The sequence below is a fragment of the Chelonia mydas genome, chromosome 11, assembly GCF_015237465.2.
Source record: "Chelonia mydas isolate rCheMyd1 chromosome 11, rCheMyd1.pri.v2, whole genome shotgun sequence".
Taxonomy (NCBI): Eukaryota; Metazoa; Chordata; order Testudines; family Cheloniidae; genus Chelonia; species Chelonia mydas.
Genome location: NC_051251.2, coordinates 42,601,816 through 42,617,299, shown reverse-complemented (window position 1 = coordinate 42,617,299; position 15,484 = coordinate 42,601,816). Strand labels below are relative to the sequence as shown.

General features: G+C 43.0%; 1 protein-coding gene across 7 annotated transcripts in view; it reads left to right on the top strand.

Moving 5' to 3' along the window:
* LNPK (lunapark, ER junction formation factor) overlaps positions 1–15,484 on the top strand; it is an 88,443-nt gene that overhangs the window by 38,173 nt on the left and 34,786 nt on the right. For 6 of the 7 annotated variants that reach the window (XM_037913225.2, XM_027822951.3, XM_007060523.4 and 3 more), the window contains 2 exons: positions 76–127; positions 6,750–6,974. In XM_037913225.2, the coding sequence (XP_037769153.1) occupies positions 76–127; positions 6,750–6,974 (277 nt within the window). The remainder of the gene's footprint in view (positions 1–75; positions 128–6,749; positions 6,975–15,484) is intronic. The other variant, XM_037913226.2, reaches the window with a different exon arrangement.

The window sequence follows — 15,484 nt, the reverse complement described above, 5'->3', positions numbered from 1 at the left end:
ATCTGGTATCAATACTAATTTATTATAAAATGTTTTCTCGATGCTACACTTTTATAATATTACTATAATTGACAGGAGGTTGAACTACCATCTGCTGGAGCATCTGCAACTCCAAGACCTGGACAAGGTAATAGTTCTGTGAAATTGCTGCTCTTCATGAAAGATCAGTATTTATAGCAACAAATTCCACTAGAGGAGTCTGTCTTCCCATTTAAAAAAAAAAAAAAAATTGTGTGGTAAACTGGGATTAAATTTTTGGGTGTATGGAGGGAATTGGTATTAGGTTGTGCCTATTAGTTGCTCTTTATTTAGTAGTGGGTCTGTTATTGGATGAATGAATTTAATGCTTTTTCAGCCAGTTAAATGTTTAATGCTGCTTGATGTTGATATAGTGTATTCTGGAGCCAGATTCATGTTTTGTTTATCTTCAGAGATGAGACTTTTCTGGGTGGTAATCCCTCAGAATGCTAGTTTGCAGTCAACAGTTATGTTCAGAGTTTTTAATGTAATGACTGATTTGGTTTTCCTACCAACTCATTTGTATTTTTCTTTACTTAGTCAAAACACTCCCAGGGTAAAGTTTTAGAGATAAAAGTTAATGCAGAGATCACCTGAATATTTTATGGAGCGCTAAAACCTGACCGTTCTTAACTGTTTTAGACCTTTCCATTTAAAGTTTGTACTACTATGCATGCTAGTGAAATAGAAAATGATTATGTATTAAAAATCATTAGGGAAAAGGCTTATGCTGAGAAACATGCATTCTCCCACCCCAAAAGAGAAGGTAAAATTTATCACATCAAGTGGAATGGCTCTAATTTAGAAATAGGGCTGTAAACACACTAGTCTTTTTTGGAAAACTTAAATTATTCTCCTGGTTAAAATTGATAGCATTAAGTAAATATGAAATGCTACAATAATATTGCAATAATGCTACTATTTCAAATCTAAATGTGTCGTTGGATGAATATAACTGAAGATAGATTGCCTAGAAAAAAATTTAAGGACTAATTTGCTTTTAAAGCAAGTCACTCAATGGGGCTGCACAGGGTCTAGTGTTCACTACAAGTAATTATAGAATCAGAGGGATATCATTTTTCAATAACAGATTAATGTTTCCAGCTGAGCACATGTGGGAGCTTGGCAATTCTTATGTATCTTTGGTGGTTGCATGGTAGCCCTGACTGCTTTTGTGGGAGTCTGGTTGGAAGACTCCTACATAATCAAACCATTATTTAGTTTTCATCCTGTTCCCACAGTTGCTTGTGATCTGTTGAGTTTGGGAAGAAGGAAAGAGCTTGAGGAGGCCTAATTTTAAACCATCATGGCTATTTTAAATCACTTTCTCACATGTCACAGCTTCTGGAATGCTGGTTATGATATTTGTACAACATGAAATAGGTTATAATTTGCCACTAAAGCTGTTTGTATAATTCTCCTTTCAGTTGAATAAAATCCACTTTCTTTTGCTTTTGCTCAGTCTTCCAAAATTATCATGATTTTTTTACTAGCCCATCCTTGCTTGCCATTGTCGTGACAATGTGCACGTTTTGCAGTGTGCTGTTTTCACAAACAGCCTTCTCCTTTGGTTTCCTGATGTCTTGGCAACAATCTGTCTTCTCTTCTCCACTATGTTTAACTGTCCTAATCCTAGAGTCCTAGATTCTAAGGCCAGAAGAGACCATTATGATCATGTAGTCTGATCTCCTGAATAACACCAGCCATAGAATTGCAGTGCAATTCCTGTCTCAAGCCCTAACTTCTGTTTGAGCTAGCATATATCTTTTATCCGTTTAGTCCTCATTCTTTTTCTTGAGTTAGATCAGCAGATGCACCAGAGCTAGATCATCACTACTCTCCTGAGCATTTGAGTAGTGGTGGATGAAGAGAGAAGCTGCCTGGAAACATATTCCTAGTCTCTTTACAGGCATTGCGGCTCAAAGTGCTGTGTGAAAATGGGACTAGTTTGCTACCAGCCCAGTATTAACTTTGTTAATCTCTGATTTTCTTTAATAGATGTGTTTCACCTTATAGGTCAGGCCATCAAGAAGAATATTAGGTTCTGAAATTTGGCTTGGGTAGTACTATTCAAAGTAGGTAGTAACTCCGAGACGAAACCAGTATCTGCTTCTGGTTTGTGCAGTATATAATTCACTATTGGTGCAACTAAATATCAATTTCAAATTGATCCATATGATAAATGTAAGTCTGCATGAATGTAATTTGATTAAATTAATGCAACATATTTAAATTATGTGCAAACCTTAATTAAGTTTTCTTTTCACTTAAACTGGTCAGAAGTGCAGTAGATATCAGAAACTCAATTATCATTTAAATGTCAATACTTGTAAATTCTGTACTCTTAAAAAGAAGATAAGTAATGTTGAAAGTGTGGCCAGATTGGTCTCAACTGCACTCATGACAGATTAAAAAAAGAAAATGTTTGAAGAGATGAAAATGGAAACTATAAAGCTGAAGAGCTGTTTACTTCAGAGATCTAGTGGATCCACAATTGCATAGCAGTCATTTGTCTGTAGAAAAGAATCAGTCTAAATGTGTGGAAATAATGCAATGCTGGTTGCTTTTTAAATATATAGTTCTAGTCTTAAACAGTAGGACTAAAAACAACGAGGAGTCCGGTGGCACCTTAAAGACTAACAGATTTATTTGGGCATAAGCTTTCATGGGTAAAACCCCCCACTTCTTCAGATACATAGAGTGAAAATTACAGATGCAGGCATAAATATACTGACACATGAAGAGAAGAGAGTTAACTTACAAGTGGAGAATCAGTGTTAACCAGGCCAATTCAGTCAGGGTGGATGTGGTCCACGCCCACTCTCTTGGTATTGACACCTCCTGGAGAGTGGGAGTGGACCACATCCACCCTGACTGAATTGGCCTTGTTAACACTGATTCTCCACTTGTAAGGTAACTCCAGGTATACCTGTTTGCTGGACGAAGGGGACTCCTGCTTTTTTTCCCAAGCATTAAATTACTTCATGATCTTTTAAGGTGAATGTGACTTGAATATTACAGCTACTAAAATATTATCTTCTCCCAGTGGGGATAGTTTTCAGTGAAATGAACAAACATTTGTGAAACCTTGCAGCAAAAATTGCCTATGGCATGTACTTTAGGAATAGAAAGATTCAGAGGTTTAGCAGAGAAGTGGTGGTTGGTCTAGGATAGGCATATAAGCATTATCTACCCTGTTCTTGCTGACTGAGGTGCAGCTGATGAAAGCAGTAAGTGGTAAAGGAGCACAGAAACTTAAAAGGCACCTCATATACCCACACCACTGAAAATAGTTCTTTCGTTCTTTTGTTCTTTCTCTTTCTTTCTGTTCCATCTCCCATCAACCCTTTCGTCCTCTCTAAGCTTGCAGGCCAGCACAAGAGCAGCAGAGCAGTGAAATTGCTTAAACAAAAGAATTCTCCTCCGCACCTTATGCATTGTTTGACAGTCTCTCTATCCCAGATGCTTTTACTGTATCCCCAGCTATCGGTACTCCTCCCTCTTCTCCCTTCTTGCTTCTATTCTGCAAAATCTTTGGAGGTTGATAGGCTGTGCCCTAAACCCCTGGTACAGCACAAAGCAGAATGCAGTCCTGATAATAAGGGCCCCACTGACCTTGCTCTCCATATGTGGTGAAAAAAATACTACCTGGGGCGAGGGATGAAGGACTGTATAGTGGAGGATGGTGAAAAAGATAATTACCAAAAAAAAAAAAAAAAGATTTGGACTAAGGAGGAATTTAGAAACAAGACAAAAGGGCACTGGCAGGGAAAGACAAAGAATGGGATAGAGAGATGGAAGAAGGCTGAAATATGATACACGTGTACTTCATTTAGGATTTTACAAAGGAGATGTAGGAGGGATGGGAAGGTAGACAGTTTAGTGGGAAAAGCATGTTTAGCACAGTTTATCCCTGGTAAATAATGGTTTATCACAGCTGTCTTTTCTGATGTCTGTTCTCAATCTAGTTTCTTTGGCTTTTTTTGACTCCACTCTTCAGAGGACAATGAGATCTTGCCATACAGTATGTGCAGCAGACATACTGTTACCTCTTGATCTAGACCTGACCTTTTCTGTAAAAATCGTGTAACAGGGTGAAGAAGCACTTGAATGTAAAACATGGTTAAAATTAACTTAATTGCACCAACTTATAATAAAAATTATCAATACTTTCTAGAGCAGTAGGCCCCTGTACCACCCAGTGAGGGTGAAGGGAGGTCAGTTAACCTTTTGCCAGCACTGGGGGCTGACAATATTGTCTAAGCCTGTGTACACTTACAATGCTTTAGCAGCACAGTTGCAGTGGTGCAGCTACACCACGGTAATGCTTAAGTGTAGCCACTCACGCAGCAATGGGAGGGGTTCTCCTGGCTGCATAGGTAATCCGTCTCCCCAAGAGACGGTAGACAGGTCAACGGAAGAATTCTTCTGTGAATTTAGAGTTGTCTGCACCAGGGGTTAGATCAGCATAGCTACGTTGTTCAGAGGTGTGGATTTGTCATACCCCTGAGCAATGTAGCTGGGTCAACTTAACTTTTTAGTGTAGACCTGGCCTGTGTTTGATTATTTGAATATACAGTAATCTGTGGCATCTAAGGTTTTGGGAGACAATTCACTCCCTAAAGATAACAAGTGGCCAGTTTTCCTTTGATCTCAGTTAACCCCTGACACAAATCTTCAAATAAGCTGTTGTCACCAAAATTTTAGTGAATTATCAGTGTAGGTAACAAGGAAAACCATCAAAAAGAAAGTGCCTGGAATGCACTTAATCAGTCATGCACTCTACTGGTTTAATTTTCATCTGGTGGACGCTGATGTTCTGTGAGTTTTTCCCCCCCTTTGGAAAGGGGCTTAGTAAACTATTTATCTGCTGATTTCATGTAAATGTCCACACTACTGCAGTGCATAAAAATAAATAAAATTAAAAAATTCCAGCTTTACTTATTACTATAATGTGTGTTTCTAAAGACAGACAAGATATGTGAGGTAATATCTTTTATTGTACCAACTTCTGTTGGTGGAAAGGACAAGTCTTCACAGAGTTCTTTGGGCCTGAGGAAGGGGACCTGAATGTCCAAGCTAAATACAAGGTGGAACATACTGTTAAGCATGAGGGGTTCACATGTAGTACTTAAAATAAAGTGGGAAATTAAGAGTTAGCAGGCAGTAAGGTGTGTTACATTTGTAATGAGTCTTAAAACCAATGTATTTTTAGTCTGTGGTTTGTAGTGGCTAGCAGAGTTACGAATTTAAGTTCTCAAGATCATCTTTGAAGTTGTTGTGTAGGTTTCCTTTGAGGACGAGGACTGAAGTCAGATTTGGATTGATTGCTTTGTGAAAAGTGCGTGCCCATGGTTGATAGTGTGTTTGTCATTTATCATTTTTCTGTGAGAGTTCATTTGAGAGCATAATGAATGTCTGGTTTCACCCACATTGTTTTTGTTGGGGCATTTGATGCACTGAATGAAGTACATCACATGTTGTGAAAAGCATGTGGAGATTTCATCAATGTATGTCAGGTATATCGTTGGTTTCGTGGCACATTTTTCCAGTAATTCTTCTTTCAGGTGGCCCAGGAAGAAGTTGGCTTACTGGGGAGCCATCCTACTGCCCATGATTTGGATAATGTGAAATTGGTGTGGGGGAGGATGTGTTTAGGGTGGATTTCCAAGTGTTGTGCATTATTTTGTAGGTATTTGAGACAAGCACTGATGCCTGAAAATGGTTGTGCCAGTGGTAATTAGGAACCAGTGAGGGGAGAATTGTGTGAGAGAGAAATGCTATTTCACTATTAAAGCTGTTCCTGACTTGTATCACTTTTTGGTTAACAAATTTCTGGATGGCTAAGTCAGCAGCTATTCAGTTCTGCAATAAATTGTTGCAACTGCCCAAAGCCCAATGCAGTACTCAAACAAAATTCCTTTTGTTGTAAATGGGAGTTCTGTCTGAGTGAGGAGGACTGAAGAGATCCCCTTAAATTGTTTGCCATATTGATGACTCGCCTATAATTCAGTTTGAGCATGCTTTTCGCTTATTTAAAAAGGCAGGAGGGGAGCACCATAGTACGTCATTCCCCCTCAGTGCATTGTTGCTGCAATAACAAATCAAGCACACTCAAAAAAAATAGGGTGGTAGTATAGGGTGGATGAACTGGGCAAACTGAAATCTATAGATTAAGACAAGAAGGGACCATTAGATTTTCTAATTTGGAAAATTAAGGGTGTTTACTACCAATACTGCTGGGGAATTCAGACTGAATACTTTACCAGTTGCAGTCAAAATGACTTAGTCTTCCATAGAATTTAAAACAATATTTGGAAACATTTAAACTATAGGGTAAATTAGTGGTCAGTCAGTGTGTTCAGGTTTTCTGTTTGAGTATAGCAGATTAATTCTAGCAATTAATGTCTCTCATTTTGTATACTAAGATATGTATACTAAGCAATTACCTCTCTATTAGTGCACTTTTGGAGATGCTTTGTTCTGAGTATATACTAGTTGTTAACCAAATACTTGTATTAAAATATGGGATTGTGTATTTGATCAAACTGCTTGTATTGAAGTGCACGCTTAATCAGAGTATGATTGGTCTTTGTAGTGTAGTCTTGTATACATTTATTTGACTTCCTGCTTATTACTTTTCTTACTGATTAAAATAGTAATACTTTGTGTTTTTGTTACTTGCAATATGGTATCGAACATTAAATTCAGTATGTACATGTTCCTGTCAGAAATTCGTCAGCGGACCCCAGCTCAAAGAAATGTCTCTGCAACCACCCCAGTAAGCCCTAAACAGGGATCTCCAAAAGCTCCAGGTCCACTAGCAGCATCTCCTGGTCTGCAAAAGGACGCTTCAGCTCCTGGTGGACCCCCAGAAAGAACCGTTGCATCAGCCTTCCAGTCAAATGTGTTACCAAGACGTCCTGGATCCCCTGCTACTTCAATGCCTGGAATGGGTAAACAGAGCACTTAATGTTATTTACAGTTTATATTGTTTTCTCTGGTTACCAATAAAACAGGCCATTTTCAGACAGTATGGAAATGGCATTTCATTTGGAAATAGCAGAGCAGTTATCTGATTAAGCAGGAGTTCCATATTCAATTAGCCATAACTCTTTACAGCTGGCACCTTGTGATACTGAAACCTATTGCCTGAGCTCATTTAACTGTTATGGCTTCTTTGTTTAAATGGCAATAAAACTTTGCAGTATTCTGTAGTCAACAGTATAACATACCTTTTTATGTTCGTGGTTTAGGAAAGCTCTAGATTTTGTATAAATCAGGTAAAAAGGAAAACGCTTTCAGTATACATTCGTTTCTCACTAAACTCGGCACATATTTTATTATGCATCTTGACATTTATTTAAATTTTTATTCTAGCAGGGATGTTGATGCAGCATGAGTTATAGTATAAAATACTGTGTACCCTAAAAAATCTTTTCTGCTAGATAGATGGATTTTTCTAAAAATGGCACGTTAATTTTATACTGTAGCCCAATAAAAGGGTTTAGCAGCCGTTGTGATGTTTAAAAAATAGTGAGTTACACAAAATACTTCAAACTGTTCACTTCTGAATGGGCCTCCTGTTTTGCAGATGCTTTTTTTCAGCTTAGTTCTGGGTCAAAACTCAGAATGGAATTTCTCCATGAAAAATACTTGCTATCATTCTTTGCAATTTAATCCATATTCTGTGGAGAAGTTTTTGTTCACTTTATACTGTTGCCAAGAAGCTTTTTTTTTAGTTGTGACTTATGTCCCCAGTTTGGAGGTTTTATAGTGATTATTTTAGGGTTTTTGGCTTACATTAGGTAATAAAATACATCGGTACATTGATTCATTCTCTCTCTTTCTCCCCTTCTCCTCTCCCCCCCCCCCCCCCCCCCCCGGAGAAACTTGGGCACTTGAATTTTTAAATGGATTTTTACCATACCTTAAAACAACTTAGTGAGATAAGATTTTAAATGGAGCAGGATTTAAACTTCTCACCATATTAAGTTAATTTACACTGGCCTATGATGGTAGCAAATTCTATAGAATGATTAGAGAAGGTACTTTAATTGTAATGCCCTGTTCTTGAACAATTAACTACTTGAAAATGATCTTTATGCTGAGACTAAAACTGAGGTGTTTGGGGAAAGTTTTTTTTAGTAAATCCTGATTAGCTTCTTAAGTTACCAAAGTGAAGTTTTCCCACCAATAAATGTATTGCAGTCAGACAGCTCTACTTAATGGCAGCGTTTAACAAGTTCAAACTTGGCATGTACCTAAAGCATATGCTCCTTGTTGGGTTGCTGAAATAATTGGTTAAATGTTTGCTCATATTTAATTATTTAACTGTGTGTAATTTTCCTTAGCAATATTAAGATGTAGGCACATTGAACTAACTTGTGTCTATTTGAATTTGAGCTTCTAAGTATAGAACAGTGAAATAGGTGTTTAATGGGTGTATTGCAATGCATAGTTGCTAACTCTTTTAAGTAAAAATAAACTCTTAATGCAAGTTTTGTGGCTAATATTTTACATTCACAAATTAAATTGTTTCCTTTAGTAACTGACATGTTTCCCTTGCATATATGTAGTTTCTGTCATATATGTATGTGTGTATATGTATATAATATGATGATTCACTTATTTCTCATATACAGAAATTGCAAACACTGTGTGAGATGTCATGGTTACTGTGGAAGTCAGTCTTTGGATTTCCTGACTCTTGTGCATGTACACTCTCAATCACAACATTTTAGTCTAAACTAAATCCAATATCAGAGTAAATATCTTTCCACCTAAGTCTATGCATCACTTGCAACAAATATGAATGGGCTTAATTATCTCTAAAGTAAGAATATTCATTCATTTTTATTACTGTATTTTGTAGAAGAGAATCAATTTAACGTGTACCACAACAGAGCTCCCATATGTTTGAAAATTAATAACCAGCAGGTAGTTGAGAGTTTGCCAAGCTTTGCAAAAATGACCAGTCTTCATACAATGATTACTTTTGATTTTTATATTAATTACAGTTGTCCATAACAGCATGAAGACTAAGATGCATGGTTTGAGAGTTATTAGTATGCAAGTGATTGAAGATGCTCTTGTGGAGCATGTTCTCATGTTTTAATACCTCTAGGTTTCTTTATGTACTTCTCTGCATTGACTATTCATATAAAGCAATTAAATCTGCTTGCAGTATAAAGTGTTATGGAGAGTCTTATAATACTTTAAATGGAGAACTGAATTTTTAAGTATTATTACTAGAATATTTTAGGTGTTCAGTTTCTTTTCTTCCAGACTATAGTATGCCGTCAGAGTGTTCTAAAACTTTATATTCACACCTGTATTCAGCTGTACCCACTCCTTTTTAATGGGAGTGTTTTGTTTCAGTGACCTTAAAACAGTGATTACCAAACTTTTTGTTTTGGTGACCCCTTTCACACAGCAAGCTTCTGAATGTGACCCTCCCCCTACCCCTCTCATCAATTAAAAACACATTTTTTATATTTAATGCTATCTTAAAGTGATATTTGTACATTTGTTAATATCACTTTTCACAACAGACTTACTAGCATAGACTTCACAGCAGACTTGCTAGCTGGGAGGCTGTGAAAAGTGATATTAACATACAAATATCACTTTCCATAGCAGACTTAGCGCCCCACTGCCACCCTTTCTTCTGTGCTGCTGCTAGCGGCGGTGCTGCCTTTGGAGCTGGGTAGTGGCATAGGGCCCCACCGACCCTGCCCTTCAGTTCCTTTTTACTGCCCGTGATGGTTGCTGGAACCTCTTGTTGCTTAGGCAATCTCCTCCCTTAGTGGTTTTACTCAAAATTTAGTGTAAATAGTTTAGTAGTTTGTTAGTTTAGATAATTTAAGTAGTTTTAGATTGTTTGGACCAAAGGCTCTCAACCAGAGGTACGTGTACCCCTGGAGTTACGTAGAGGTCTTCCAGGGGGTGCATCAACTCATCTAGATATTTGCCTAGTTTTACAACAGGCAACATAAAAAGCACTAGTGAAGTCAGTACAGACTAAAATTTCATACAGTCAATAACTTGTTTATACTGCTCTGTATACTATACACTGAGATGTAAGTAAAATATTTATATTCCAATTGATTTATTTTAAAATTATATGGTAAAAATAATAAAGTAAGCAATTTATAGTAATAGTGTGCTGTGACACTTTTTTTGTATTTTTGTTTGATTTTATAAGCAAGCAATTTTTAAGTGAGGTGAAACTTGGGGTACACAAAACACAAGACTCCTGAAAAGGGGTACAGTAGACTGGAAAGGTTGAGAACCACTGGTTTGGACAACCCCGCTTTTATACAGCGTAGCTATCCTTAGTCCCAGTGCTGAGGCATGACCTGGTTGCTGGGGTTTAAACCTTGAGCTGCATGCAACAAGTCTATGCCTTCGAGCGACTCGCACTCGAGCTGTCTCAGGTGCTTAGGGGAAGTTCATAGGAAAGACCCTTGCTGAATTTGTAAGGACTTTAAGCCCTGGACCCAGAAGGACCACACTCACTTGAAAATTCTACTCATGGAGGCAGCCTTAACACCGGCCTTGGAGCTGCGCTCAGACTCAGCACCAAGCACCTCAGCCTCAGTGCAGCACAATCCCTTCATCTAGAAGAGCTCCCCAGTACCTATCGTCTTCATCAGTGCCCAAGAAGAAACGCTTGCAAGTACCTGGAGAAGAGCCGGTCTCTGGTACTTAAGGACAAGGGGGCCAGGGACAGAGTGAGACTGTGTAAGACCGCTCTTCATCCCTGGCACCGCACTGTCAGGTGCCTATAGCCGTAGTGTAGCAGTGTCCTACGAGGCCTAATCAAGACCAGTGTACTCATTAATTTGCAGTCCTGTCGACCCCCAAAGCGTTTCCATCTGCAAGGGATCGTATGACCATGCCGGAGGGTCAGAACTGCACCAGTGGTGCTCCCAAGTGGCAGGGAGTCAGTGCTGCCACCTAGACCAGCACCGTGCCAGCTGTCCAAAGGGAAGCCAGCATTCACAGCGCCAAGGTCCCCTAGATGACCTTCTCCAGCACCAGGCTGCATGACTCCACCCTGGTCTCCGCAGCACACCTCCTCCTCGTCAGAAGAGAAAGTGTGTTCCTCTTTTTTTCATCCTGTCGCTGAAGTGTCTGAATATGCTGCTCCCTAGGCTGCTCCTGTTTTTTCATGGCACTGAGTTCATTGGGACCTCCGGGTGCCTAGCCACGGTACCTATGGGACCCAACCACCATGTAGAGGCCCTTTTGGAACCTGTGAGGGTTAACCACTGCCTCCAGGGACCCCTTCCAGAGATCCTATTTGGTTGTCTCAAAGGCCAGGGCACCCCTGGTACAGTTCACACACACCCCAGGACTGGACTCTGGTACCGAACATGGTACCAAACCCCAGGAGGAAAACCAGGATTGTGCTGGCACCAATTGAGGCTTCCCATCTGATTTTTAGTTTCCTCCTTCTCTCCAGATGAGGTCATGATGGAACCCAGAGACTCTCCGCTGCTGGGTGACAATAAGGCTTATCAAGACCTTTTGGATCCAGGTGGAGATGGTTAAGGAGGTGACACATGGCCTCCTGGACATCCTGTCACCAGTGGGGCCGTCCATAGTGGCCCACCACTACATGATGCCATCATGGACCCCTATTAAAGCCCTTTTGCAAACCCCTGCCTCCCTTCCACCAACGCTCAGGAGCATAAATACTTTATTTCAACTAAGGGCACGGGCAGCGGGTATAATAGGCTAGGGAAGGCTTAGCCTTCCCTAGCTAAGCTGCTGCTGACCTGCCACCAGATGCCTGAGATGTGTTGGCTCCGCCCCTTCCCCAAGGCCCCACCCCATCGCCTACTGCTGCTGTCTGACATCCTCCACTCCACCCCTCACTCTCAGGAGGTCCCCACCAGCTTTCCATGTCCCTCCTCCTCCTCTGAGGTGGGGGAGTGAGGAAGGATGCGGCAAACCCGCGGTGGGGGGGAGGCCCGGTCTTGCGGGAGAATGAGGAGGAGGGGAGCCAGCGGCTGGCATGGGCCGGCTGGGCACTGGGGCCAATGCGGTGCTCATTGAGGGGGGAGGGTGTTTTGGCTCTGCTGTGCCGGTGCTTGGGGGGCTGGGCCAGCATGGCTGTGGCTGGCAGGCCAGAGTCTTCTGGTTGTGGGGGGGCCCTCAGGGCTTCTCCGGTTATGGAGTGGAGTTCGGGGCTCTGGCATGCAGGGGGCGGGGCCTCAGGCAGAAGGGGCGGGGCCGGTAGGCTAGCCTCCCCAAAGTGGGGCTTCACCCGCTGCCCATGGCTAAGAGGTAGGAGTTTCATTTTATGCATCCCATCTGTCCCCCTGAGATCCTTGGTAGTTGCGGCGACCAATGAATGAGACCGTCAGGAACAACTGGGTTCTATTCCCAAGGTGAAGGACCCTAAAAATCTGGACTTCTTTGGGTGCAAGACCTACTCCTCAGGGGGCCTACAACTGAGTATAGTAAATCAGCAGGGTGCTACAACTTCAACATGTGGGAGTCATTGCTCAAATTCAGGGACCTTCTTCCCCAGGATTCCAGACAGGATTTTTCCTCTCTTGTCGAGGAAGGGAAAACTGTAACCCAGGCCTCCTTACAAACAGCCCTGGACGCTGCTGGCTCTATGGCCAGATCATTGGTGATCACAGTGACAATGTGTAGGAGCTCCTGTTTGCAATATCGGGACTTCTTCAGGAAGTGCAACACACCATTCAGGACCTTCTTTTTGAGGGTTTGTCACTCTTCTCAGAGCAGACGGATGCTAGGCTGCACAGCCTTAAGGACTTCCAGGTGACCATGAAGTCCTTGGGTCTCTATGTACTAGCAAGTACAAGAAAACAATACAGACCACAGCAGCCCAGCCATTCCTTTCCTCGGGCAGCCAGTCAAGACTAACAGAAGAGAAGGAATTAGAGGGTTTAGGCACAGGCAGCCTCCTCCGTCATCCTTGTCGGGCCTTATGCAACTGGCCTCCAGGCACCCCGAGTTGTCAAAGCACTCAAGGTCAGCATTACTGCCCCTTTTACAATGGATCCAGTTACTCCCCTGTTTTCCAACTCCTTTTCCTATTTCCTGGATACTGGACTCACATTACTTTGGTCCGATGGGTCCTCAACACCATAAAACCGGGTTGCACCATTTAATTCCTGTCCACCTAGCTTTCCCTACCCCCATCCCTCTTCAGGGACCTTCTCAGGAGCTCCTGTTGGAACTTGAGGGGAAGAGGGTTCTCCTCCTGTTACTTACTAATCCCGAAAGCCAACAAGGATGTCAGACCCATTTTAGACCTGCGTGGTTTCAAATGATATCTCAGGAACCTGAAGTTCCTCATGGTCTCCTTGGCTTCCATTATTCTCTTGCTGGATCCCAGGAATTGGTATGCTGCCCTTGATCTAAAGGATGCTGATTTCCATATTGTGATCTTCCCTGGTCACAGATGTTTCCTAAGATTGAAGTAAACCAAAATCACCACCAGTTCACAGTGCTCCCGTTTGGCCTGTCCACCGCTCTGTGGATTTTCATGAAATATATGGCAGTAGCAGCAGCCTTCCAAGGAAAAAGGGGTCCACGTGTTCCTATACCTCAATGACTGGCTGATCAAGCACTGGTCCAGAGCTGAAGTAAAGGCTGACTTATGGTTCATCCAGTTGACCTTTGATATTCTGGGCCCTTTGTTGAACTTCCAGAAGTCCATCCTAATCCTGGTCAAAAGGATAGAGTTCATAGGGGCAGGACTCAATTCAGTACAAGCAAGAGCTCAACTTTTGAACAACCGGTTCCTCGCGATTGCCTCCCTGATAAGATCTCTTCAAAGCCATCTAATTATGACAGCATGACAATGCCTGACCCTTTCCTGTCTCAGTCATTCTATGAACCTTGCCTGTAAATAGTTTACAGTTGTTAGTAGTTTCCCTTAGTGGAGTGAGTGAGTTAGTTCCAGATGGGACTCAGCCTAGGGGCAGGGCATGTTCTGATCCCCAGGCTTCAAACCCTGTGACCACTGTAAAAAAGATGCCCATCAGCGATCCCCATAGTAGCTGTCCGAGGTGCCTGGGCGAGACCCAGATCAGTGACAAGTGTCCATATCTGTAAGGGTTTCAAACCTCAGACAAAACATCTCCGGGCAGTCCTTATGGAATCAGCGCTGGAACTGGAGCCATCTAGATCAGACTCTGCTCCCAGCACCATGGCATCGGTGCGGAGCACTCTGCTGGTGCCGTCTTCAGACGGTCACTGATCCTAACTCCCTCCCCAGCACTGGCTAGAAGGCAAAGAAAGACCATGAGGGGACGACCTATTATATCCCACAAAGGGAAGGAGGGAGCCAGAGGGGAGCAAAGATCCAAGAAGGGCAGGTTCTGACCCCCAAGTGGGAATCGGGTTCCGGCTCAGGTCGAGCGGGTTAGCCCACCCCAAGACCCACCTGCCACCTCGGATAGTGACATGGGCCCTCGGCACCTGGACGTGTCATCGACTCCTGAGGCCCTGCAGGCTGCGAGGATATACTAGCGCTACCAATTCCAGTCACAACGGTGCCCCATTCCAGGGGTAAATCGGTCCTGGGACCCTTTCAGTGGTTACCATCGGCGCAGTACCGCTCCCCACCACAGGGAGTGTCCCACCAGCGCTTGCCCTGTGTGGAGCTATCAGTCCTCGGACATCAGGAGGCCAGCCCAACGGAGCCCCCACAGGTCTCCAGATTCAGGGCACTGCTTGTCGGGCTTGAGACGCCGATCGCCAGTGGCATGGCGCAGGCCCATGGAAGTGCTCCCATCCCTGTAGCCCCAAAACCAGGATCGACCTAGCCGTTCCCCCAGTGTTCAGACCACTCCGGAAACCCAAGCCGATGGTCCCGAGCGCCTCACTACTGGCCGCCGGAGCACTGGTATGGGTCACCACAGTTGGGCTGAAGTTCCTTGTTTCAGCAGCTAACATGCTCCTGCTCTCACTTGACGGACCGGAACCGCTCAAGAAGCGTGAGGCGTAGATTGCCAGGCCACTGTTGCTGATCCGCTGAATGCCATCTGTCTCCGGGAGCTCAACGCAGGGAATCATCACATTCTGACAGATCCCCCATTGCAGCATCGAGATTGGCACAGTCGTGATCGGGATGGACAGTCAGCACTGTCCTGGTCCCCCGGTCGTGATCCCTCCGCCTCAGAGTCCCTACTAGCAGTCCAGGGTCCCACGCCAGGGATACCCTCCTTACCAACGGCACCACCCGTCACCTTGTGGCCTGACCCCTGCTACCTTTGGAATACTTGGGGGTTTCTGCAAGGGCTCAGGTTGGTCTTTGGTGCTTTGCATAAGCCGTTGGCCACAGTCTCCCACCCAACATGGAGCTGACTGGGGAAAAGACTCCTCAAGTTCACCTGGCCCCCATCAAGGGACCAGTGGAGCAACCATCAGAGGCAGCAGACCCTCCAGCACCTGCTTCCTCCTCTTCCCCTCCTGA